A 25,940-nucleotide genomic window follows, 5' to 3' on the forward strand; every position below is an offset into this window, starting at 1 on the left:
ATGTGGTAGCTGTAACACATAATGCTTGGAATTATCCAAACGACAGTTGTAATGGACCTGCGATGCATCGTCTACGAGTAATCTTATATGCTTCATATTATTCAACGAAGCGAGTAATCTTATATGATCCATATTATTCAACGAAGCGAGTAATCTTATATGCTCCATATTATTCAACGAAGCGAACTCCCGTTAATCCCTGGCGCAACGCGCTGGGTTGATACCACTAGTTACATTAAAATAAATATATTTTAAATAGTTAATATAACTTTTATAAATTAGATAGTTAATTTATAATTAAGTAGTTAAAATCCACCATTTAGTATTGGGTTTTCGAAATTCAGGTTGTTACAATCTTTGTTAACTTGGTATGGACATTGTGCCTAGATAAATAGTAATGCCAACGTAGACATATGAGTTACGATTATATAATGGGTTTTAAGACGGTGTTTTTTAAGACGGTGTTTTCAACACCGTCTTAAGACGGTGTTTTAAGACGGTGTTTTTTAAGACGGTGTTTTCAACACCGTCTTAAGACGGTGTTTTCAACATAGATCTTTAGACGGGGTGATATGGGTTTTAAGACGGTGTTTTCAACACCGTCTTAAAGTGCACCGGTTTAAAATCAAGTCTTATTAGACGGTGTTCAATTTTAACACCGGCTTAAACTTGATGAACACCGTCTTTTGATATCAAAAACATTCCACATCTTAATTAAAAGAAATATTTTTTAACACCGTCTTATAAACATTTGCTGGATAAAAAAAAACGTTTACAATAAAAAAGGTTTTCCAGAAATACATCAAGCTTACCAATGGAACATTTTCAAATCAAACCAAAACAATACACATTCAAATCGGAAATAAACCCATAGACATCCAATTCGGAAATAAACCTGTCAAATTACAAACATTGGTTGAGTGCATAAAAAACTACGTTAAATTGTATAAATAAACTACATAAGATAATCTAACGAGATACCTAACTCTCTAAAAAACTTCGTCATCAACAAAACATCTATTTCATTATCCATAGCCTCTCTCGTGTCGTGGCACATCTAAAATAAAAGTAGATAGAAATAGTTATTACAAATATTATAGGCTAAAAATAAAGGCAAAGAGAAAAACCGGTAACAACATCGTCAATAAAGTTATGTTTATATTTACATGTTATATACAACTAAAAACAACTATATAATCAACTAAACCTTCTAAGTTTTAAGAAAATAAACAGTTAAGATATATATATATATATATATATATATATATATATATATATATATATATATATATATATATATATATATATATATATATATATATATATGCATATTAGACTTGACAAACGGGTCGGATCGGGTTGGGTCGGATCATAGGTCAAAACGGGTCAAGGTTACTAAATTTGGTATGAATAGTCTGGGTGTCGAATAAAACTCCAAAACTTATATCTATTAACAATCTACTTTTCTAATCTAATGAATTTTAGAAGGTTTTAACAATTATGCATTGAAACTACACTTCCACTTTGGGCTACTTTCAACTCATTTAACTCGTTAGAGATAAAAGCAACGTGAATCGAAACACACCATAAGTAAATGGTCTAACAAGTTCGAGACGATTTTCAACCCGTTTAGCCTTTCTTTTTAGTCGATTTTTATGATTTTAGTAAAACATACCTGACTCTCAACTTCTTGGCGGAGTCTATCACAATTCACAACTGCATGCCAAGTGACAAGCATCTTCCAATGAAGCTGATATCATTGATGCGTTTAAGCGCTCAGATACCTACGAGTAAATGAGGTTAGTAAGCACTTGAATAAAGATAAGAAGTTAAACAAATCAGCTCATTATAATAAGACACATGTAAAAAGCATATGTATGTGTTTGTACTATTTAAATTAGCAAATAAATACACAGAACCACCACATGCTAAACTATAAAACATTGTCAAACACACACTGTGACAACTCGAAATTTAGAACCTTTCGTTGTAACTTGCTTGTACGCTATGTGACTAGTGACTGATTAAACTTAATGATAAATGTGAACTTTTATGTGCTTTGTTTTGTGTGCATTGTATGTATATATGTATGTGTGTTATATGTGAACCGAGAACCCGACACGAAACAACAAAGAACCCGACTCGAGACCATGAGGTCTCGAGTGAATAGTGACCGAATGGGCCTTGGGCCGAGAACCTTTGGCCGGTTGGGCCTTTGGGCCGTGAACCCCACTCGAAACCCACTAAGGGTGCACACACTTGGAACCTTGACTATAAATACACCACCCTTAGCCATTTTGCCATTTGTTTAACAAACACACAACACACTCTCCTATCTTCTCTCTCACTAGAACTCTAGAACACAAACACACCTCCAAGACTTTCGGATCAATCGGTAGGCACAAGAAACTCTCGGACTTGGACTTTGGATCGGCACACACACACACATCACCAACCGGTTAGTATTTTTATGGTTGATTTTGTTGTGTTTTGTGATGTATGATAAATTGCATGAGATGATATTTATTGTTAGTGTTCTTGATGTTTTGTTGAATGTTAGTGTTTCTTGATGATTATTGTTAGTTTATGTTATGTTTGTGCTTAAATGGATGCATGAATGAGATGAAGTTCTATGTGTGTTAAAAAGTTTTAGTGTTGGAATGTGTTGCTAAAGAACTCATGGCATCTTGTGTTAAAAAGAGTTAAACTACTAGATTTTGATGATACATGAAATCGGATTGCATTTCTCATGAAATCGGACATATATATAAAAACCGAGTTGTGTGTTATGTTTAGTGTCTTGATGATTATTCATAGTTGTGGTTGATATAAGTGTTGAAAATGTTATGAACTTGATGAATATGCTTTGAATATGTGAAGAACACTTTGAATGATAGTTAAGAATATGAAAACCCTTGTGATTTTGATCCACTTTGACCAATAACCTGATTAGGAAACATGTTAGTGAAATTCTATTGGTAGTTTCCTGATTTGGGCCTGATTATATTGTACTAATGAGACTGATATACCTGCATCAACACGTGAACGTGAAAACGACAGCTTACCGACTCGCAATCACCCGTTGCGACTCGCAACCACAGCGTGATGACTCGAGACCACGCGGTTGCGACTCGCAACCATAACAGGACAAGCCGAGACCACAGGTTACGAGTCCCGTTGCGACTCGAGACCTCAGCATGATGAACCGAAACCATGGTTGCGACACCAGTTGCGACTCGCAACCATCCATGATCAACACACACAGCATGACTCGAGACCATGCTTGCGAGTCCGGTTGCGACTCGAGACCACACTTTGGGCCTAAGTTAGTGGGCCGGACATATGAACTTCTGTGCTACTGTTAACGTGTTATTTGGGCCTGTTATCACAAGCCCAACTGTTTGGGCCTCACACTTAGACTGTGGATTGTGTTTGAATGTTAACTGTGAACTGTTACTGATTATACGTGATTGCCATACGTGTTGAACAATTGTGCACTACTTGGTTCGAATCTGATTATAAGTGATATCCGTGTTAGGACGTTATTGACTACTTGCGACTTGATTGACTTTCTGTGATTAACTGCCGAGCAAACCGAGGTGAGTTCACACCCTCTACAAAGCATGGGATTCCCTGGGTTGGGAACTGGGTTAAGGAACGTGGGTTCCTCGTCCTCCTTGGGCAGGACGTCAGTGGTTCAGGAATGTGATTCCTCGTCCGGATGGACGGATAAACGTACTAGACTAAAACTCTATCACGAAGTCCCTCCTTTTTGTATCGACTAATCGCCGGGCCAATGGCGAGCGGGTCATTAGTTAGATAGCGCTATTTAGGTCTGACAAGCCTCACACCGTGCCGCAGAGGACGGGCGTGAACTAATGGATCTGGGGCACGTCAATGATGATAGACATTGATGTTTTCAGGGCACATAAACATGACTACAGTCAGCAGTCGATACGGTAACGAGTCTAGTGTACGCATGGGGTAGCCCCCACGGCTGGAGAGCCGGATGATGTACATGGGGTAGCCCCCACGGCCGAAATGCCTGATAACTACATGGGGTAGCCCCCACGGCCGGAGTGCCGGAGTAACTGGGAACGAACATGTCACGTTTTTAAACTATGGGGTAACCCCCACGGCAGGATGCCAGATAAAGGAAACTGTTTTTGAAACAACTAAAACAAACGCCCACCCGTGAACTCACTCAACTAGTTGTTGACTCGTTACTACATGCTTTGCAGGACCATAGGTACTCAGTGGGAGCTTGCATGGAGGAGGATCGTTGTGGGACAGGGATTGCTACAAGACTATGTTAAACTTGAAACTTTTGGAACTTATGTTATAACTTTAAACTAATGCTTCCGCTTGCAACTTAAACTTATTTGTTTTGGAACACCAATCGTATTGGTTAAACTTTTATAACTACTTATATGCTTGTTCAGTATGATTGGTGGCTGGATCCTGGTCAGTCACGCCTCCAAGCGGTAGTACTCCGTAGGTGGGATTTTGGGGGTGTGACAGATTGGTATCAGAGCCATTGGTTATAGTGAACTTGGTTTTAATAAAGGAGAAACGTTTTTGTTAAAACCAGACTATAACCGGAACAGTGCTCAACGGTCCACAACGACACTTCGCTCCTCATGCAAGGCTCGACGTTCTAGGTAATATGATGTATGTATATTGCCTACTTGTTAGTTACGTAGTACATTGCTCGTGGTATGCTTGGTTAGTATAGCTACTATTGTTTGAACACGTGCGTGCTTACTTTGTCCTACTATCGTGCTTTCGCGAACCTCTCTCACACGTGTTACTCTTGTTATGAAGAACCATGTCTGGACGCGTTAACATGACACAAGCCCAGTTGACGGCTTTGATCAACGAACGAGTTGCCGCAGCGCTCGCAGCTGCACACGCAGGAGGTCAGTATGCTCAGGCACCGGTGTGCACTTTTAAGACCTTTATGGATTGTCGACCCACTACTTTTAGCGGCACTGAAGGAGCAGTAGGTCTCCTACACTGGTTTGAGAAACTGGAGTCTGTGTTCGAAATGTGTGAATGCCCTGAAGCGCGCAGGGTGAAGTATGCTACTGGTACTCTCGAGGGTTTGGCTCTCACGTGGTGGAATGCGCAAGTGCAGATGTTAGGGTTGGTTGCTGCCAACGCCACCCCATGGGAAACTTTCAAGGAAATGATCAGGGAGGAATACTGCAGTCGTGACGACATTCACAAACTGGAAGATGAGTTCTACAATCTTAAGATGTCGGGGTCGGAGATTGAGGCATACACTAAGAGATCGCATGAGCTTGCCTTGTTGTGTCCTACTATGGTGGATCCTCCGTATAAACGAATTGAACTCTATCTCAAGGGCTTGGTGCCAGAGATCCAGAGTCATGTGACTTCAGCGAACTTGACTACTATCCAGCAGGTTGTACAGTTGGCTCACCGTCTCACTGACCAAGCGGTGGAGCAGAACAAGTTACCGAAGCGTATAGGTGCTGCAACTACTTCTGGTGCTTCTAGTGGGGATAAACGGAAATGGGATGGAACTTCAAGCAGGGGTTCAACTTCGGTGCAAACTCAGTCTCAGCAGAGAAAGACGGATGATCACAAGAGCCCCAGTCAGCAATCGTCCGGTGGTCAAAGTCATGGTGGGTACAAAGGAAATCACCCCAAATGCAATCGTTGCAACTTACATCACAGTGGGCCATGCGCCAGGGGCAACTGTCATCGGTGCAACAAGCCTGGTCATGTTGCAAAGGATTGCAGGAGCGCATACCCCGTCAATCAGAATCGTCAGCAACCTCAACAGAACCAGCGACAGCAGCAGGGTAACAACAAAGGGTGCTTTCAGTGTGGAGCTGAAGGTCATTTCAAGAAGGATTGTCCCCAACTGAACCAGAACAACAACAACAATCAGGGGAATGGTAACAATGGGAACAACAACAATGGTGCTAGGGGACGAGTGTTCGTGATTGGTCAAGGAGAAGCAAGGAATGATCCCAACGTGGTGACGGGTAAGTTCCTTCTCGACGACTTTTATGTTACAGTCTTATTTGATTCGGGTGCCGATACTAGCTATGTGTCACTAGAAGTTAGTAAGATGCTTAAGCGTATTCCTACACCCCTGAGCGACAAGCACACTGTAGAGCTAGCTAATGGTAAGAGTTTGGAAGCCTCACACGTAGTCAAGGGTTGCCAGCTTATTCTCGCTAATCAGACCTTCGCTATCGATCTTATTCCTATTGTCTTGGGTAGTTTCGACGTTGTCATTGGGATGGATTGGTTATCCCAACATCGAGCAGAGATTCTTTGCAACGAGAAGATCGTTCGTATTCCTGGTTTAGGTAGTGAACCTCTCATGATTCGTGGCGACAAGAGAAGTGCTGTTGAGAACATCATCTCTCTTCTTAAGGCTCAGAAATGCTTACGAAAGGGCCACACTGCGATTTTGGCTCTAGTTACTGATACCACAGAAAAGGAGAGGAAGTTAGAAGATTTTCCCGTTGTACGCGACTATCCTGAGGTATTCCCTGAGGAATTACCTGGTCTTCCGCCCCATCGCCAAGTCGAGTTTCAGATTGATTTAGCTCCTGGAGCCGCGCCTGTAGCCCGTGCACCTTATCGTTTAGCTCCATCAGAGTTGGAAGAACTCTCCACGCAACTACAAGAACTCTTGGATAAGGGTTTTATTCGTCCTAGCTCATCGCCTTGGGGAGCTCCAGTACTTTTCGTGAAGAAGAAGGATGGTACCTTCAGAATGTGTATCGACTATCGCGAACTCAACAAGGTGACTGTGAAGAATCGTTATCCTCTACCGCGTATTGACGACTTGTTCGACCAGTTGCAGGGGTCGAGCTACTATTCAAAGATCGATCTGAGATCGGGATATCACCAGCTGAGAGTTCGAGAAGAGGATGTCTCTAAAACGGCCTTTAGGACTCGATATGGGCACTATGAGTTTCTGGTCATGCCGTTTGGGCTGACGAACGCACCGGCAGTTTTTATGGATTTGATGAACCGAGTTTGCAAGCCGTACCTGGACAAGTTTGTTATAGTCTTTATCGACGACATCCTGATCTATTCTAAGAGCAAGGAAGAGCACGAACAACATCTACGACTTATTTTGGAACTCCTTCGGAAGGAACAGCTTTACGCAAAATTCTCGAAATGCGACTTCTGGCTTCGTGAAGTCCATTTCCTAGGGCATGTCGTGAACAAGGATGGGATTCACGTTGATCCATCCAAAGTGGAATCTATTAAGAACTGGCCTGCGCCTCGCACACCAAAGGAAATTCGCCAATTTTTGGGATTGGCAGGTTATTACAGGAGATTCATTAAGGATTTTTCTAAGATCGCGCAGCCTCTCACTTTGTTAACACAGAAAGGCGTTGTTTATCATTGGGGAAATGCACAAGAGTTAGCTTTTCAGCATCTAAAGGATAGACTTTGTAGTGCACCTATCCTTTCACTGCCAGAGGGCACAGATGATTTTGTGGTTTACTGTGATGCATCGATTCAAGGTCTTGGTTGTGTATTGATGCAACGAGATAAAGTCATAGCCTACGCCTCACGGCAACTCAAAGTTCACGAGAAGAACTACACGACGCATGATTTAGAGCTGGGAGCTGTTGTCTTCGCACTTAAGTTATGGCGGCATTACTTTTACGGAACCAAGTGCGCCATCTACACCGACCACAGGAGTTTAGAACACATATTCAAGCAGAAGGAACTGAATATGCGGCAGCGACGATGGGTCGAACTGCTGAATGATTACGAGTGCTCTATCAAGTATCACCCGGGCAAGGCCAATGTGGTGGCAGACGCCCTGAGTCGAAAGGACACTACGCCTAAGCGCGTAAGAGCTCTACAACTCACGATACATTCTAGTCTACCTTCGCAAATACGAGCTGCTCAGATAGAAGCACTGAAACCAGAAAACGTTAGAGCTGAAGCTCTACGCGGGTCAAGGCAACGTTTAGAACAGAAGGAAGACGGTGCTTATTATGTAACAGGACGCATTTGGGTCCCACTCTATGGCGACTTACGAGAACTTGTGATGGATGAAGCGCACAAATCTCGCTACTCGGTACACCCTGGTTCGGACAAGATGTACCACGATATCAAAACTACGTATTGGTGGCCTAGCATGAAGGCCCACATAGCAACTTATGTCAGCAAGTGTTTGACTTGTGCGCGAGTCAAGACGGAATATCAGAAACCTTCAGGCCTACTTCAGCAACCAGAGATACCACAATGGAAATGGGAGCAAATTTCCATGGATTTTGTTACTGGCTTACCTAGATCACAGCGCGGAAACGATACTATCTGGGTGATCGTGGATCGACTTACGAAATCCGCACACTTCTTGGCAATTAAGGAAACAGATAAGTTCTCCACTCTGGCGGAGGTATACCTCAAGGAAGTTGTTTCGAGGCACGGGGTGCCCACTTCTATCATCTCTGATCGAGATGCACGTTTTACTTCGGAACTGTGGCAGGCAATGCACAAGTCTTTTGGCTCACGTCTTGATATGAGCACAGCGTATCACCCACAGACGGACGGGCAGTCCGAGCGAACTATTCAGACATTAGAAGACATGCTTCGCGCTTGTGTAATCGACTTTGGCAACAGCTGGGAAAAGCATCTGCCACTCGTGGAATTCTCGTACAATAACAGCTACCACACCAGCATTAAAGCTGCTCCGTTTGAGGCATTGTACGGACGTAAATGCCGGTCACCCCTCTGTTGGGCAGAGGTGGGGGATAGTCAAATCACTGGTCCAGAACATGTGGTAGACACTACTGAGCGGATTGCTCAAATACGACAACGCATGGCGGCCGCTCGTGACCGTCAGAAGGCCTACGCCGATAAGGGCAGGAAACCACTTGAGCTCCAGGTTGGGGAGCGGGTATTACTCAAAGTTTCACCCTGGAAGGGTGTGGTTCGCTTTGGTAAACGAGGCAAACTTAACCCACGATACGTTGGACCCTTCGAAATTCTTGAGAAAATAGGCAAGGTGGCCTACAGACTGAAATTACCAGCAGAACTCGGTGCAGTTCACAACGTTTTCCATGTGTCAAATCTGAAGAAGTGTCTGTCAGATGAGACGCACGTAGTTCCTCTGAAGGAACTTACGATCGACGAACAGTTGAGATTCGTCGAAGAACCTGTCGAAATCACGGACCGGGATGTTAAGGTCCTCAAGAGCACTAGAATACCTCTTGTTCGAGTTCGTTGGAACTCACGTCGCGGCCCAGAGTTTACCTGGGAGCGCGAAGATCGGATGAAACAAAAGTACCCCCAACTGTTTGAGAACAGTACAAACGCTACTGAGGCTGAAGCTACGGAATTTCGGGACGAAATTCCAGATCAACGGGGGGTGGATTTGACACCCCAGGAAAACCGGGAAAACCATGCAACTTGACTAGCTTCCTCAGTGAGTGCCGTCAAATTTCGGGACGAAATTTCTTTCAACTTGGGGATGATGTGACAACTCGAAATTTAGAACCTTTCGTTGTAACTTGCTTGTACGCTATGTGACTAGTGACTGATTAAACTTAATGATAAACGTGAACTTTTATGTGCTTTGTTTTGTGTGCATTGTATGTATATATGTATGTGTGTTATATGTGAACCGAGAACCCGACACGAAACAACAAAGAACCCGACTCGAGACCATGAGGTCTCGAGTGAATAGTGACCGAATGGGCCTTGGGCCGAGAACCTTTGGCCGGTTGGGCCTTTGGGCCGTGAACCCCACTCGAAACCCACTAAGGGTGCACACACTTGGAACCTTGACTATAAATACACCACCCTTAGCCATTTTGCCATTTGTTGAACAAACACACAACACACTCTCCTATCTTCTCTCTCACTAGAACTCTAGAACACAAACACACCTCCAAGACTTTCGGATCAATCGGTAGGCACAAGAAACTCTCGGACTTGGACTTTGGATCGGCACACACACACACATCACCAACCGGTTAGTATTTTTATGGTTGATTTTGTTGTGTTTTGTGATGTATGATAAATTGCATGAGATGATATTTATTGTTAGTGTTCTTGATGTTTTGTTGAATGTTAGTGTTTCTTGATGATTATTGTTAGTTTATGTTATGTTTGTGCTTAAATGGATGCATGAATGAGATGAAGTTCTATGTGTGTTAAAAAGTTTTAGTGTTGGAATGTGTTGCTAAAGAACTCATGGCATCTTGTGTTAAAAAGAGTTAAACTACTAGATTTTGATGATACATGAAATCGGATTGCATTTCTCATGAAATCGGACATATATATAAAAACCGAGTTGTGTGTTATGTTTAGTGTCTTGATGATTATTCATAGTTGTGGTTGATATAAGTGTTGAAAATGTTATGAACTTGATGAATATGCTTTGAATATGTGAAGAACACTTTGAATGATAGTTAAGAATATGAAAACCCTTGTGATTTTGATCCACTTTGACCAATAACCTGATTAGGAAACATGTTACTGAAATTCTATTGGTAGTTTCCTGATTTGGGCCTGATTATATTGTACTAATGAGACTGATATACCTGCATCAACACGTGAACGTGAAAACGACAGCTTACCGACTCGCAATCACCCGTTGCGACTCGCAACCACAGCGTGATGACTCGAGACCACGCGGTTGCGACTCGCAACCATAACAGGACAAGCCGAGACCACAGGTTACGAGTCCCGTTGCGACTCGAGACCTCAGCATGATGAACCGAAACCATGGTTGCGACACCAGTTGCGACTCGCAACCATCCATGATCAACACACACAGCATGACTCGAGACCATGCTTGCGAGTCCGGTTGCGACTCGAGACCACACTTTGGGCCTAAGTTAGTGGGCCGGACATATGAACTTCTGTGCTACTGTTAACGTGTTATTTGGGCCTGTTATCACAAGCCCAACTGTTTGGGCCTCACACTTAGACTGTGGATTGTGTTTGAATGTTAACTGTGAACTGTTACTGATTATACGTGATTGCCATACGTGTTGAACAATTGTGCACTACTTGGTTCGAATCTGATTATAAGTGATATCCGTGTTAGGACGTTATTGACTACTTGCGACTTGATTGACTTTCTGTGATTAACTGCCGAGCAAACCGAGGTGAGTTCACACCCTCTACAAAGCATGGGATTCCCTGGGTTGGGAACTGGGTTAAGGAACGTGGGTTCCTCGTCCTCCTTGGGCAGGACGTCAGTGGTTCAGGAATGTGATTCCTCGTCCGGATGGACGGATAAACGTACTAGACTAAAACTCTATCACGAAGTCCCTCCTTTTTGTATCGACTAATCGCCGGGCCAATGGCGAGCGGGTCATTAGTTAGATAGCGCTATTTAGGTCTGACAAGCCTCACACCGTGCCGCAGAGGACGGGCGTGAACTAATGGATCTGGGGCACGTCAATGATGATAGACATTGATGTTTTCAGGGCACATAAACATGACTACAGTCAGCAGTCGATACGGTAACGAGTCTAGTGTACGCATGGGGTAGCCCCCACGGCTGGAGAGCCGGATGATGTACATGGGGTAGCCCCCACGGCCGAAATGCCTGATAACTACATGGGGTAGCCCCCACGGCCGGAGTGCCGGAGTAACTGGGAACGAACATGTCACGTTTTTAAACTATGGGGTAACCCCCACGGCAGGATGCCAGATAAAGGAAACTGTTTTTGAAACAACTAAAACAAACGCCCACCCGTGAACTCACTCAACTAGTTGTTGACTCGTTACTACATGCTTTGCAGGACCATAGGTACTCAGTGGGAGCTTGCATGGAGGAGGATCGTTGTGGGACAGGGATTGCTACAAGACTATGTTAAACTTGAAACTTTTGGAACTTATGTTATAACTTTAAACTAATGCTTCCGCTTGCAACTTAAACTTATTTGTTTTGGAACACCAATCGTATTGGTTAAACTTTTATAACTACTTATATGCTTGTTCAGTATGATTGGTGGCTGGATCCTGGTCAGTCACGCCTCCAAGCGGTAGTACTCCGCAGGTGGGATTTTGGGGGTGTGACACACACACTCACACAAAAACCCCACATGCTACCTGGTGATTAAATATCTCAAGCGTAGTTTCCCACTTGTCTTCAATAGAATTACTTACATTTTCAGTCCCATATCTGCAACAATCTTCAGCAAACCTTTTTTCTAAGACATGCAGAGTAAACTATTTATATTTCATTTGTAAGAAATAAAAAAAGCCAATGAAATCCCCCAAACATATACCTATTTGATTTTGCTTTTTCCCTATTGAAATAAACCCTTCAACACCACAAACAATATACTTTTGGAAATGCTGGCATGTAAAGAAACGAAAGAGTTCAGAAATACATTGGTTCTTGAGTGTTACACCGGAAGAAAAAGAACTATGCAATCTAAAAACTTCAATTAAAAAAGGAATATCATGCATACCTTACTTTCCCTGATAGATTTATAAAGATCTTGAAGTTTCTAATGACACCAAAGCTCTTCTTCATCAAATATTTCAGCATATTTACCCAGTCGGCTTAATACAGCCTGCCAAAAAGAAGAGTTCCAACAATGATAATAAATTCTTTTGTCAAGATAAAACTCCCATGTTGGTTAAGAAATATTCTGATAATACGTTAGTTGTAGTGCAGTTTAAGACTTAGGTGCATCTAGGACACTAAGACAGCGAGTGTATGCCATAATTTGTACAAGGCGAGACCTCCCAAACAACTACTATTTTAACCAAACTTGTTGATATAAATCCAACTTAACAAATGAGATCTTAGAACTTCACTGGCTAAATAGTCTAGTTTCATGATGTAGCTGTAAGCTTAAAGCAAACTATCATTAATCAAAATTTTGTACTTCTCATTAATGAGAAATTTTGTTTTTCTTAAACTAGCTAACCTAAAAAAATACCAATTTGATCAAGTTAGAGGGAGATAAGCTGAGGCTTAACTATCCATAATCATTGAATCATTTCAAAACCAAGAATACCACAATTTCTAGCTCAAAACAACATTTAAAATCTAAAACAGATGGTAAATACCAACAAGCTGGTTTAAAAGCTACATGTATCACAATTTCACATGGTACCGGTAACAAGAGCATGTAGACATTATTCAATTTCACATATACCTAATATTTTCCTGAGTCGGAGTTGAAAGTTCCATCTTCACCTTTTCAGCAGTTTCGGTCAATCGTCGCAGAGCTTGCTTGTCTATTAGTAGGTCAATTCCCTCATCTTTCTTGAAGCTTGCAGCAAGCCAATCCACAATCCTCTGCATAATTCATTAATCAACGATTTACAATAAAAATATCAAACGCACAACAGTATTCACCCTTAAAAGATCTACCTTGTCAAAATCATCACCACCAAGAAGTAGACAAAACCTTAAAGACTCCATCACGGTCACCAACCTAAAGAACTGCAAATGAGACATACGCATTATACAACCAACACCATATATGGTGGGAATCATTAAACATGACATTCCAGCTCGATCCTCTCACCTGAATGGCTGCGAGTAGAATGGGAAGGGAGGCTAGGGTTTGTTGCGTCTGAATGGCTAGAAGGGGAATGGAGGCTAGGGTTTTGGTTGAGCATATAAGATAATTGTTAGAATGAGTATATAAGACGGTGTTAAAAAAACACCATCTAAAGGGTGCATATCTATACTATATAATAAAAGAAACCATGTTTGGGACACTTGTCATTATTTTAGACCATGTTTGATTATAGATAATTATTATTTAATTTAAATTATTAAATATAAATTAAATTAATATAAATCTTATAACTCTACAACCAAAAAATTTCAATGAATCATACACATCGTTATTAGATAAGGTGATACAAACTGTATATTAGAAAAGAAAAAAACAACTCAACCTATTTAATAGCATTTCATTTATGAATCAAAATACCTCAGAAAAAAATAGTTGAATATAATTGTTATCGTGAGATAAAAAGACAATTTATAAATAGAATTGGAAATTTTCATAAATTAACGACCAAAGAATTTCAATAAATCATTATGTTATCTAAAAAAGTGATAATAGGATCATCATTAACAACTGATATGTTATATAATGAGAAATATGACTATTTTAACCATTTAGTCATTTTATTCCATCAAGTTTTTAAAACTAAAATAACTTTATATACTTTATTATTTAAAAAATATATATATCATAAAATCAAGTATTTTGCTATATATTTTTTTTATAAAAGTGACGTTAAAAAAGTAACAAAAAGGCCACTATTCTATTTCGTATCTCATTCTTGCATATCAAACACTACCTCGTGTAATACACAGGGTTTTTAAAGATATAACTTTTTTTAATTATTTGCTATATAAAATTATATTTATTCAACCCGTATAATACATGGAGTTTTTTTTTTAAATATAACTTTTTATTATTTAGTATATAAAATTACATTTCTTCCACCCGTGAATACATATGTTTTTTTTTAATATAACTTTTTTATTGTTTGATATATAAAATAACATTTATTCAACCCACACAATACATGAGGTTCTTAAAGAGATAGTTTTTTTATTATTTAATATATAAAATTATATTTACTCAACATGTGTAATAAATGAGGTTTTTAAAAATATATTGTTTTTTTATTTACTATATATAAAATTAGATTTATTCAACCCGTGTAATACACGGGGTTCTAACCTAGTATAAGCATAAGACGGTGTTAAAAGGGAACAGTTTAAAGGGTGAGGAATTAATTTTAAGACGGGGTTTAAGCATAAGACGGGGTTATATGGAATTTTGTTGAATATATTTTAAGACGGGGTTTAAGCATAAGACGGGGTTATATGGAATTTTGTTGAATATTTTAATTGGATTGGCACAACGGCCATGTGAGGAATTGATTTTAAGACGGGGTTATTATTATAACACTGTCTAAAAAAGATCTTGAACACCGTCTAATGCTTATATCCATTATATATTACTTTCGTTATTTCATTTCTTATAGAAAACTTCTGGATATTTTGAGACTATTTAATATTGGATATTTTAAGACTAATTAATAATATTTACCATGGTCAACAAATAGCCATGGTTTGTAAACATAATAAGTGGTATTAATATTAATATGGTCAATAAGGATCAATGTCGGTTCATCAAAGTTATTTATTGTAGTGGCGGAGTTTAAACGAAAAACTAATTGAAGCCGTATTTTAAAAAACTCAATATTTTATACTACACAAAAAATTCAAAAAATTAAGATAAAATTAATAGTGCGAGCGAAAAATCAGTGGGGGTCGGAGTATGCATGGGCCATAAGAAACCCCCGCCACTAAACATGTGTGATCTATTAGGAGTTATCGTTAATAAGACCCAATATGTTCCTTTATGACATATATAAATTATTATTATCCACTATGATCTATCATAATTCACTAAATTCTTTAAAATACAATATGACCTAGGAAAGTGTAACACTTTGCCAACAAGTTGGGGAAAAATTGAGAATGTTTACAATACCAATAACCGTGCCTAACATAGAACACGGTCATTTTAGGTCCTGATGTTACCAAGAACACAAGTTGTGTACATTGCTTTTTTTCTCAATGCCCGTATCGAACGCAACCTTATTTCTTCCAATACCCAGTTTCTGAATAGACGAGCATACTCGAATCCGGTTCTATACCTACAACTAGGTATTTAAATAACCAGATATGTGCACCTCTGCTCACGGTTCCTAGACCCATATTCGGTCCCTATAGTAGGGATAAGCACGGTACCCGTTTGGTACCGAACCGGTACCCAAAAACGAGGAAAATTGGTACCGGTACTGGATATAACGGTACCGAAAAACGGCAAAAATGGAAACTGGTACCGGTACCGAATTTACCCAGTATGGTTCACTTGGTTGTATCGAAGAGTGTGGATGTAGCTTCTCGACATGGAAATAACACACATTCGATAGTACGTCAATAGAGTTGCTTTCACAATCATGCATCTTGAAGATAATTTTCTTTATTAATTATTAAAAATATGATCACACAATCTTTAGGTCAATTATAGGACAGATCATCATACCTTTGACCCATCCAAATTTACTAAATTATTACAAATCCAAAAACAGGAAACATAAAACACAAAACGTAAAGAAAGAAGTCGATCGTGACAGTCCTACTTGTTGGGTGTTTTGATGTACGCCAAATGAGTCGAGTTCCCAACTCTTGTCAATGTCTTCAAATCGTAAGCAATCCAGCATCTTGAACTATCCGTGTGATAGAAGTACCCCATGCACTTGCAATCCTTTGTGCATTTGCTCTCACAATCGCTTTGTTTAGTCTCATCTCCCCTCGTGTACTTGATCGTAAAATGGTCTACCCCTTGAAGCTTGTAGTACCCAAAGTCGCTAGCTTTGCAAGATGTCACTTTTTTCACCTCGCACTCTTTACTCCACCCGATTAGCCCGTTTGGTGTCGGGCACGCCACACACTGGCTGTCCTCACATAACCCAAAGTTCCCACATCGTCCCGGTAACTGACACTCACCTGCCACAAAGTTCCGATCGAGAAACGTGAACACCAACTCCCATGCTACACCTTCTTGCACATTCGGATTATACGTGTAGAATCTAACGTTCCCATCTATCCCTAATCGAAGATACGATAACGTGTTGTTGTATCCCGAATGCGCCATTTTGTTGCGACTCAACCATGATGTAGGGTCTGTGGTAAAGAATTCTAACGTCAAGTAATATAAAAATTCCGTGTATTCGACCGAATTAAAAGTTAAATTGGTTAAACTACTTTGGCCAGTGATGAACCATGACCGGTAAAGCATTGGTCGAGGCGAGTTGGGACTTTTGTAATAGAAGGCTAACCCTTTGGGCTCCAAAACCAAACTGTACGGTCCATCGACGTTGCTCACCTCCGATAGCCTACTCACAAGCTTATTCGGACCACCAGGTCGTAGTGTTTGACCCACCAAGAGAGTGTCGGTTGGGGAATCAAAGCTTTGCCATAAGTAATTACCCTTACCGTCGTGAAGAACCATGTTACCGGTTGGAAGCAGTTGAAACCCGACCACACCCTTGTTCGCGGTGTTCGTTTGCCAGACAACCCGTCCGTCAGCATCCGCCAGGACTAGGTTGCCGTCTGTACCGAATGTGAGGGTGGCGTTTTCGCGAACCGGGTTTCCACGGTTGGCTTCCCAAACCCAACGCATGACGGATTCGGATCGAACCGTACCCATACGGAGAGCTATAGTAAATGCGTTAGAGGTTGTGTTGTAGAAGCAAAGTTGGAATGGGTTGGTAAATTGGGAAAGCGCACGATAATTCGCATCATATTCAACAATGTATTCGCCAAAATCACCTTGGTTAACGTAAGTGAATGTTTCTGAAGCAGGCACAACAGCTTCAGAAAGAGAGGAAAACAGTTGAAAGGAGAGCAAAAGAAGAAAGAAATTTGAAGCCATTTTTCTTGTGTGTTGGTGTGTTAGCAACTATGAAAGTAGGATTTATAGATGATAATTGATGTGATGTAGCCGCCACATGGTTTAAGGTTAATAATAAATTAATAATAAAAGCGTCCTCGTTGTAATGTTAATAATAAATTAATAATAAATTTGATTTTTTTATTATTTTGTGAGGTGGCGCTGAGTCAAGATTAATAATAAATTAATTAACCATTAAGAAAAAAAAAAGGACTTACAGGCTTACTGCCAATGCTATTTATTAAATTCCATTGCATATGCGTTTATGCCTGGCGGCGTATATTTTATTTCCTTTTCTTCTTTTTTTATCCAATATTAAATTGTTTTGGTTTTTTTATTCAATTTTCATAGCACGTTTTTATTTGAGATATGAAATTTTAAATTGTTTTGCTATTTTATTATTCAATTTTAATGGCAAATTATTGTTTTGAGATATTGTTAGAATTAATCTTGATTTTAGTTTTATTATTTAGTATTTTCGTTGTTAGTTGATTGCATGGAATAAGCTTGTCTTCGAAGGTTCAAGAGGATGTTGTATGGCTGGATTTGAAGATTAAAGCACATGGGAATTTATGTTATTTATTAGGTAGAATTGGTATAAGTTTGACCGAATATTAAGGAAGTATACGTTGAGTTGAAGAGTGGGTCAGTAGCTTGTACCGGTTCTTTAGGAGAGTCAGTATTTTCTTGTGGTTATAGTTTGCTCCATGTAAGGCTATATATAGCCTAGCTGTTAATGAATAGAGAACCAGAAAGCTTTTCATTTCCATTCTCTTTTGCACATCACTTTTATATATTATCTTTTGCAAGTTTTCATTTCATTTCGTGAGTTCTTATTTTAGTCTGATATCCAACATTTGGTATCAGAGCGGTTGAGAAACAAGGTTGAAGAGGGTGTTGCCGGTTTGAGAGTCGGTGGCAGAAAGTTGGCAGCCACTAGGGCTTAATCGAATGAAGGGCTGATCAATGTTGTGATCAGAAGAAAGACGCAAGAAGCAGTGATTGAAGTTTAGATTGAGAAAGAATTGAAGCAACAACAGTACCGATCGCGGCTTGGTGATCGGAAGCAAGAAAATGGGTTTTTAACCCAAAGAAAGAAAGGGGAGTAGCACTCTAACTGCAGAGAAAGAAAAGAACAAGAAAGTAGACGATTTCATGTGAGAAATCGCAAGAAAGAAAGAAGAAAGAAGTGCTGATTGAAATCAGCGAAGAAAGAACGAAGAAAAGAAAGAAAGTTGGGTTCAAATCTTTGAATCCTTAAGAAAGAAAGAAAGAAAGAAAGAAGAGGCGCCACAAGAAAGAAGAAAGTAGGAAAGAGGTAGGCGTCGCTTAGCAAGAAAGAAAGGCCTCGCAAGAAAGAAAGAAAGAGACCGGTGTATGAAGAAAGAAAGAAACAGAAAGCATCGGCTAGAAAGAAGAAAGTATGAGCGTCGATTAGAAAGAAAGAATGAAATTGACTGCCCGAAGAAAGAAATAAAGATAAATCAAGAACTCGAATAGCAAGAATGGATCTACGAGTTCTACGGGTCATGTGTGGCTCGTAGCAAGAAGAAAGATTGAACCTTTATGGTTCAAGTAGCAAGAGAATCCATTGAAGTAAGCATGTGAAAGGAAAAAGTAAAATTGTTGCTGAGTTCAAGAAAGAAAGGCTGGTCTCATTTGAAGTTGTCTCATAAAGTCAACAATTTGATGTTGAGGTATTTTGAGTAGTAGCAATGAGATGGTATTATTCAGGATTTTTTTTCTTCATGCTCAACACATGGGAGAAGGGCAATACCTGGCAGAAGAAGGATTTCAAAGTGAAGGTGAATTAGAAAGAAAAGTTTAGTAAGATATCGATGAAAGATTCTAGCAAGAAAAACAGAAAAACACGAGCAAGAGACGAGTCGGATCGTGAAGTGATCAAGAAAGAAGCAAGTGATTCAGCAAGGCTTGTAGCAAAGAATAACAAAGAACTAGATCAAGATTAAGGGGGTGAATGTTAGAATTAATCTTGATTTTAGTTTTATTATTTAGTATTTTCGTTGTTAGTTGATTGCATGGAATAAGCTTGTCTTCGAAGGTTCAAGAGGATGTTGTATGGCTGGATTTGAAAATTAAAGCACATGGGAATTTATGTTATTTATTAGGTAGAATTGGTATAAGTTTGACCGAATATTAAGGAAGTATACGTTGAGTTGAAGAGTGGTTCAGTAGCTTGTACCGATTCTTTAGGAGAGTCAGTATTTTCTTGTGGTTGTAGTTTGCTCCATGTAAGGCTATATATAGCCTAGCTGTTAATGAATAGAGAACCAGAAAGCTTTTCATTTCCATTCTCTTTTGCACATCACTTTTGTATATTATCTTTTGCAAGTTTTCATTTCATTTCGTGAGTTCTTATTTTAGTCTGATATCCAACAGATATGAAATTAATGTTACTGACAACCGACAAGTGACAAGTCCAACTGGCAACTAGAGGCACACGGTGTTTGAACACCACCCACTTGAACTAGTTTGGCATTGGGACTGGAAGTGTAAACCGTCAAATAGCAGGAGTTGGGCCGAGTTCTTACGGCTTTTCGAAACACTTAACAACAAAGAATGAAGGATTCGAACGATGTGTGGGGTTGGGAAACAGAAAGAGATAGTCTTTTTTCGGTAAAAGCCGTGAGAAATGAGCTAGGTGATGCGACTTACCAAAGTGACGGTGATCTGGTTATGAAGTGGTGTGGATGGCAAAAGCCAAGGCGAACACATTGGCTTGGAGGTGCATATCGGGTAGGATTCCAATGCGAGAAGAACTAGCTAAAAGGGGAGTGCAGGTCGGGTCCGTGACTTGTCCATTTTGCGGCTATTTGGAAGAAACGGCTGATCACATCTTCGTCACGTGCATAACGGCTAAAACCATGTGGTGGCTCGTCAGAGTTTCGCTGGAAAACATGGATTTACTTGCTTGCGCGACGGTTAAAGATATTCTCGCTGTGGCATGGGGGGTTAATCTACCGACTGTACAAAAGAAAAGGTTTTTTATTGTGTGATCATGGCGGCTTTATGGACCATTTGGATATAATGGAACGAGAGGATCTTCAAGAACGCATATAAGTCATACTCAAGAATTGCCGAAGATATCAAAGAATGCTCATTACTATGGCTTAAACATAGAGGTCAAATGAAGGATATTGGGAGAGATCTTTGGTTTAGTTTGGGTGTGAAAGGAATTATAAATAGGAGATAGATGTCTGTTACTTGTATGCCTTTCTAGCTCCTGGCTAGAAATTATATTTGTAATTGTTTTTTTAGCAATGATATGATCCACTTTTTCGTTAAAAAAAATAAAACTTGCACTTGTGTAGAAACCAGTTAAACAATTATTTTTTTTCAAGATGGCCCCACGGATGGAGTTATGAAACGTGATCACGTGTTGCTGTCGTGGTTATCATGTTACTAAGGTGCTGTTTGTTTTTTCTGAGGTAAAACGTCTGCAGTCTGCGGACCACATCTGCAGACATCTGCAGCAGAAGTGCTGGACCAAATGTCTGCAGTCTGCAAGAAGAAGACTGTTTGTTTTTTTACTTCTGCAAACTGCTGAAATAAACTGAAATATAAATAAACTGATTTATTAAACTTATAAGAGTTTTTCAACATTCAAACTTAAATAATAGTTATACAATACTAAAATAATATTCATAAAAAAGACAATAATATTTTTTAAATCATTGTATCCATGCTTTGCATTAACTGCTCAGCAATCTCATCTCGTAACTGAGTCATATATTCCCGATCCGATGCAGTACCATGTGCTTCAACCTCGTCTTCAGCAGCATCAACGTGCACTTGCCTATTATGCACCGAAACATTGGGTTGATCGTATTCTGTAAACAATTCATCGCTCAAACCCTCTTTCCTTATAAAATTATGTAGCACGAAACATGCAATGGTAATGTTCCTTTGTGTAACCAATGGAAATGGTGCCATCCTCTTCAAAATAGGGAATCTTGCTTTCAAGACACCAAAAGCACGCACAATTACGTTCCGAAGTCTTGCATGAGCATGGTTAAATTTCTCTTTATTAGTCAACGCACGTCTTCGGCGAAAATCTCCTAGCCAATACCTCACATTACGATATGGAGCCATAAATCCCCGTATGTGTGCATACGCGGCAACACAAATATAATACTTGTCTGTAAAGATATACAATTATTTAGAAAAGTAAACCAAGTGATAAATATTTAACAAAACATAAACATACCTTGTGGTGGAAAGGGGAATGGTGCATCTGGATCTGATAATGCCTCTGATAATATTCTCGCATCTTGTGCTACACCTTCCCATTCGGCCACGACGAACGTAAAAATCATGCTGAAGTCACAAATTGCTAATACGTTTTGATAACAATCTCCTTTTCCTCTTCCTCTATATAAATCTTGTTTACTAGTAGGGACAACAGCATGTATTAAAGTTCTATCTAGTGCACCAACCGCTCCTTTAAAAACCCGTCGTAATCTCTTGTTATGTCCCGGTATGTTTGGATTAGGATTGAAAGAAGTTGGTACTATCATTTCTTTGGAAAAAAGCATCATTTTATCCAAGGCTTCATAAAAATATTTATGAATTGTTTGCTTTGAGTGTTGAAATCTACGCTTGATAACTACATATCGCTGATTATGACCGATTATCATCAAAAACATAGCCATCTTCTCCTCAACCGATACATGTTTACTATCCTTTAACGAATAATTTACTCTAAAATGTGCACATAGTCGGACAAATGATTCACGAGACATACGTAGAAGTTCAGTGCATTATTTGGGATTTCCTGGCAATAACTCTAACATGTATTTATGTCCCGTCATACGCGAATCATTGTCTCGCACTCGTTTTAAACCTCTCTTCCAAAAAAACCGGACATACAAGTACATAAGAATAACGAGAAGTAATTTCTTATTATAATCCATTATGAACCTGTTTTAACAATTATAAACAACCAAAAGCATAAGCATAAACCAAAGGATACAATCATAAAACTATACAATGTCTAAAACATAAACGAAAAGTATAGAATGTCAAACATAAATCAAAAGCATAAAATGTCTTAAACATAAGCAAAAGCATAAAATGTCTCAAACATAAACAAAAGCAATTAATGTCTCAAACATAAACAAAAGATGACAATCGTGTTAAGCATGTAAGGTCTTCACTACTTTAGCAGGCCTAAACTTTTTGCCGTCATCCCGATCCACCCTCTTAAGACCTCGGGAATTTCTGGCAATGCCATCCACGCCTCTCTCATGTCGGCGGACACCCCAAAAATGTGAAAAGCAGTTAAGAATATAGGATCTACCGGGTCTAACCCAACCAACTTTAACTTCTCAGAACACTCACGAACTGTTGGCCCTTCTTTGCCTTTAATCAAAACCTGTAGAGCCTTCTGCATATCACGTGCTAAATCATCATGGTTAATAGATGATTTTGAGATTTTGGCCCTTTTGTTTGGATTAGGCTCCGAATTAGGCTCAGAAGTGGGCTCGGAAGTAGGCTCAGAAGTGGGCTCAGGATTAGGCTCAGAAGTGGGCTCGAAAGTAGGCTCAGAGGTGCCGGCATCATCTTGTGTGTCATGATAATGGGTGTCCGTAATCATAAGCGATTGGACACGATGAGAAGAATATCCAACCCCGGATGTTGTTTGGGTTGAGGTCCACTTGCAATTTCCAGTGGCAGTATTTCCATCAAACAATTCTGCACAAAGTTCTGGAAAAGGAAATGGAACTGTCTTCAATGATGCAGCCTTTGGATGCCCCTAAACCCAAAGTATAAAAAAATGTTATAAACTTTTTTTTTAGGATTATGTTTAAAATTTATATAAATGAACATACCTTCTTAAATTCTTCCCATTCCTCCTTCGTTAAGGGTAAAGTGCTTGTTTGAGGGTTGTATATGTTGTCGGTTTTGTTTTTCAAATACACCCAACCTACGTATTTGGCTTTAAGATTATCGTATGCATTCTTCATTTGTTTTTGAGTCAAATCCAAGCCAAACTTTTCCTAATTTATTCCACGAGTCTTTATGCAAACTCAAGCCTTTTCTACCCATCGTGTTTATCTCTTCAATGCATGTCTCTAATAAGCATTTTAGATGGTCGTTTGACCATTGTTGTTTCTCTCCCATTTCTACTAATCAACAAACAATTAAAGGGAACAATTTTTTGACAAAAATTATAAACTAACATTAACAAATCAACAATTTTAACCTAACACTAACAACAAACAACGAAAGGAACATTTTTTTGACAAACATTATGAACTAACATTAACAAATTAACAATTTTAACCTAACACTAACAACAAACAACAAAAGGAACATTTTTTTTGACAAACATTATGAACTAACATTAACACATTAACAAATTAACAATTTTAACCAACACTAACAACAAACAACAAAAGGAACACTTTTTTGACAAACATTATGAACTAACGTTAACAAAGTAACAATTTTAAACTAACAACAAACAACAATTATGAACAATTTTTTTTTTACAAACATTATGTTCAAATCAGAAAACACAGCTTTACTTCAAATCAAACATGTATGCATATTCATATCTGAAAACACAGCACTTCACAAATCTGAACTTAAAACACAATTTTAAATGCAAAAAACAGAGCTTTACTTTACAAATCAGAGGGGCTGAACGTTGTACCTTTTACTTATGCAAGAAAGAAAGGAAGCCGTCGAAGAAAGAGACCAGCTGAGGTGTTCGACGTTGTGGTGTCCGGCGAAGCGGGGCTGAGTTGGTCGACGGGCTGTGGTGGCCGGCTGCGTGCGGTGGTCGACGGGATGTGGTGGCCGGCTGCGTGAGGTGGTCGACGTGTCACACCCCCAAAATACCACATGCGGAAACCCCCGCGAGGCGTGTGACGTACCAAGATCTTAGCCACCAATCACATTGAACTCATAAATATTTAAATACAACTTCCATTCATTATCATAAAGTGTTACAAAGCGTTACATGTATTTCATTGTACACAGCGGAAGCAATACTCATTTATTATGGGTTCCATAAACCATGCGTATGGAAACCATTAGACTTGTGTTGCGATTCCATGTATCTCGACCCATGACCACTCGAGCATCCCAGACAGCAAGTCCCAATGATATAATCCTACAACCCTGCAAGCATGCAGACAAGTGTGTCAGACGACGCTGGTGAGTTCAAAGTTTTGTTAACGTGTTTAGATACCAGTTACCAGATTAAAACGTTTCACAGTTTCGATGAGTTGATTTGATGTTGTCATTAACTCGATTACCGAAATGGCTACAAGATGTGTTTGCCCAACCCCAATGTCTCTATCAAAACATTGGTCATGCTTTAAGGAAATTAGTTCACGCCCGACCTCCCTGGGACGGTGTGAGGGTGCCAAACCTAATAGCGCTATCAACTAATAACCTCGTTGCCTTCCCGGCAACTGTCGGTAGATGTAAGGGGTCTTATATGATACAAACTGAGTAATAACCAACATCCCAATAACCTGCATTCCTCCCTGGAACGTTACCCAATATCCCTTCCCGGGATGCATGCTTGGAAAAAGAGCAGTGAACTCACCTTAGATTTGCTCGGTATGTTACGTTACATTACCCGTTCCCGTTAGCCAACCAACCCTAACGTGGTTATCAACAATATCAGTTTCGTAATAGTCAAAGTCGCGTATTTCACACAGAGTGCATTCATTACAAGGTTTACCAAATAACATGCATCAAATATCCAGTTTACATACTTTGCATCACCTAACAGCTGGGTCTACTACTCCCACGAGTGACACCAGATTTCTCATCATACATAACATATATTTCCAAATAATATTGACATCTACCAGCATGTGTGACATAATTCTTACTGTTGATTCACACAAAACGATTTTACATATAGTGGGTATTTAGTTTTCATACAAATTGATACATGGTCCTCATTCTTAACTAGCATTATCATGTATTCAGATAACAAGCATACACATCGAACTCATCACATGTTATACTAGTTGTTCTGGTAATTTGTTCTCAAACGGCATCTCGACGAAAGGTCGTATTTCGTCGTCTTACTGCTATGACGAAAGTCCCCGACGAAACTTCAATATGTTTCGTCGAGTTGCCTGTGACGAAAATCCCCCATCTTTCGTCGGGTTACTCTTGACGAAACTACCTCAATGTTTCGTCGATTAACATGTTCTATCCAGGTTGACAGTTTCTAACTAGATCAAATGACGATATATATAACCAAGTTCAATAACCCTAAATGTGTGCTCATCATCAACCAGTAACATTTAACATTGAATATGACGAGAGTAATAGCCATTAACAACATGCAAAATCAAGCCTATTAACAATATGCAATCCAATAATATCATATATGCAAACAATCCATCACTGATTATTATAACAAATTCATCCTCCTCATGTGTAAAACTTACGCAAGTAAGGGCAAGA

The 25,940-nt window shown here is 39.6% G+C and overlaps 3 protein-coding genes and 2 long non-coding RNA genes across 7 annotated transcripts; all 5 read right to left on the minus strand.

The window, feature by feature from the left end:
- Positions 1 to 771: 771 nt before the first annotated feature.
- LOC118483905 lies at positions 772 to 1,778 on the minus strand. The gene is made up of 2 exons (XR_004872196.1): positions 1,676 to 1,778; positions 772 to 1,057 (listed from the first exon to the last, which is right to left on the minus strand). It is a non-coding gene; the product is annotated as an uncharacterized LOC118483905 (long non-coding RNA).
- A 10,386-nt stretch (positions 1,779 to 12,164) lies between these two features.
- On the minus strand, positions 12,165 to 13,638 carry LOC110922707. 2 transcript variants are annotated; one of them, XR_004872197.1, is made up of 6 exons: positions 13,515 to 13,638; positions 13,358 to 13,429; positions 13,140 to 13,282; positions 12,444 to 12,548; positions 12,258 to 12,327; positions 12,165 to 12,179 (listed from the first exon to the last, which is right to left on the minus strand). It is a non-coding gene; the product is annotated as an uncharacterized LOC110922707 (long non-coding RNA). The 2 variants fall into 2 exon arrangements; XR_002583403.2 differs by having other exon boundaries at positions 12,258 to 12,548.
- Positions 13,639 to 16,014: 2,376 nt separating this feature from the next.
- LOC110922271 (epidermis-specific secreted glycoprotein EP1) lies at positions 16,015 to 17,462 on the minus strand. 2 transcript variants are annotated; one of them, XM_022166578.2, is made up of 2 exons: positions 16,793 to 17,462; positions 16,015 to 16,711 (listed from the first exon to the last, which is right to left on the minus strand). In XM_022166578.2, exons 1-2 carry the CDS (start codon positions 17,460 to 17,462, stop codon positions 16,164 to 16,166), a joined length of 1,218 nt encoding a protein of 405 aa, XP_022022270.1. In that variant the 3' UTR covers positions 16,015 to 16,163. The 2 variants fall into 2 exon arrangements, with proteins under 2 accessions (XP_022022270.1, XP_022022269.1); XM_022166577.2 differs by having other exon boundaries at positions 16,015 to 17,462.
- A 3,705-nt stretch (positions 17,463 to 21,167) lies between these two features.
- Positions 21,168 to 22,018, minus strand: LOC110925126. The gene is made up of 2 exons (XM_022169097.1): positions 21,709 to 22,018; positions 21,168 to 21,640 (listed from the first exon to the last, which is right to left on the minus strand). Exons 1-2 carry the CDS (start codon positions 22,016 to 22,018, stop codon positions 21,168 to 21,170), a joined length of 783 nt encoding a protein of 260 aa, XP_022024789.1.
- Positions 22,019 to 22,656: 638 nt separating this feature from the next.
- LOC118483982 lies at positions 22,657 to 23,467 on the minus strand. The gene is made up of 2 exons (XM_035979813.1): positions 23,333 to 23,467; positions 22,657 to 23,256 (listed from the first exon to the last, which is right to left on the minus strand). The coding sequence occupies exons 1-2, from the start codon at positions 23,465 to 23,467 to the stop codon at positions 22,657 to 22,659; spliced, it is 735 nt and encodes a 244-aa protein (XP_035835706.1).
- Between the last annotated feature and the right edge of the window lie 2,473 nt (positions 23,468 to 25,940).

This window comes from Helianthus annuus, chromosome 11 (assembly GCF_002127325.2).
Source record: "Helianthus annuus cultivar XRQ/B chromosome 11, HanXRQr2.0-SUNRISE, whole genome shotgun sequence".
Classification (NCBI taxonomy): domain Eukaryota; kingdom Viridiplantae; phylum Streptophyta; class Magnoliopsida; order Asterales; family Asteraceae; genus Helianthus; species Helianthus annuus.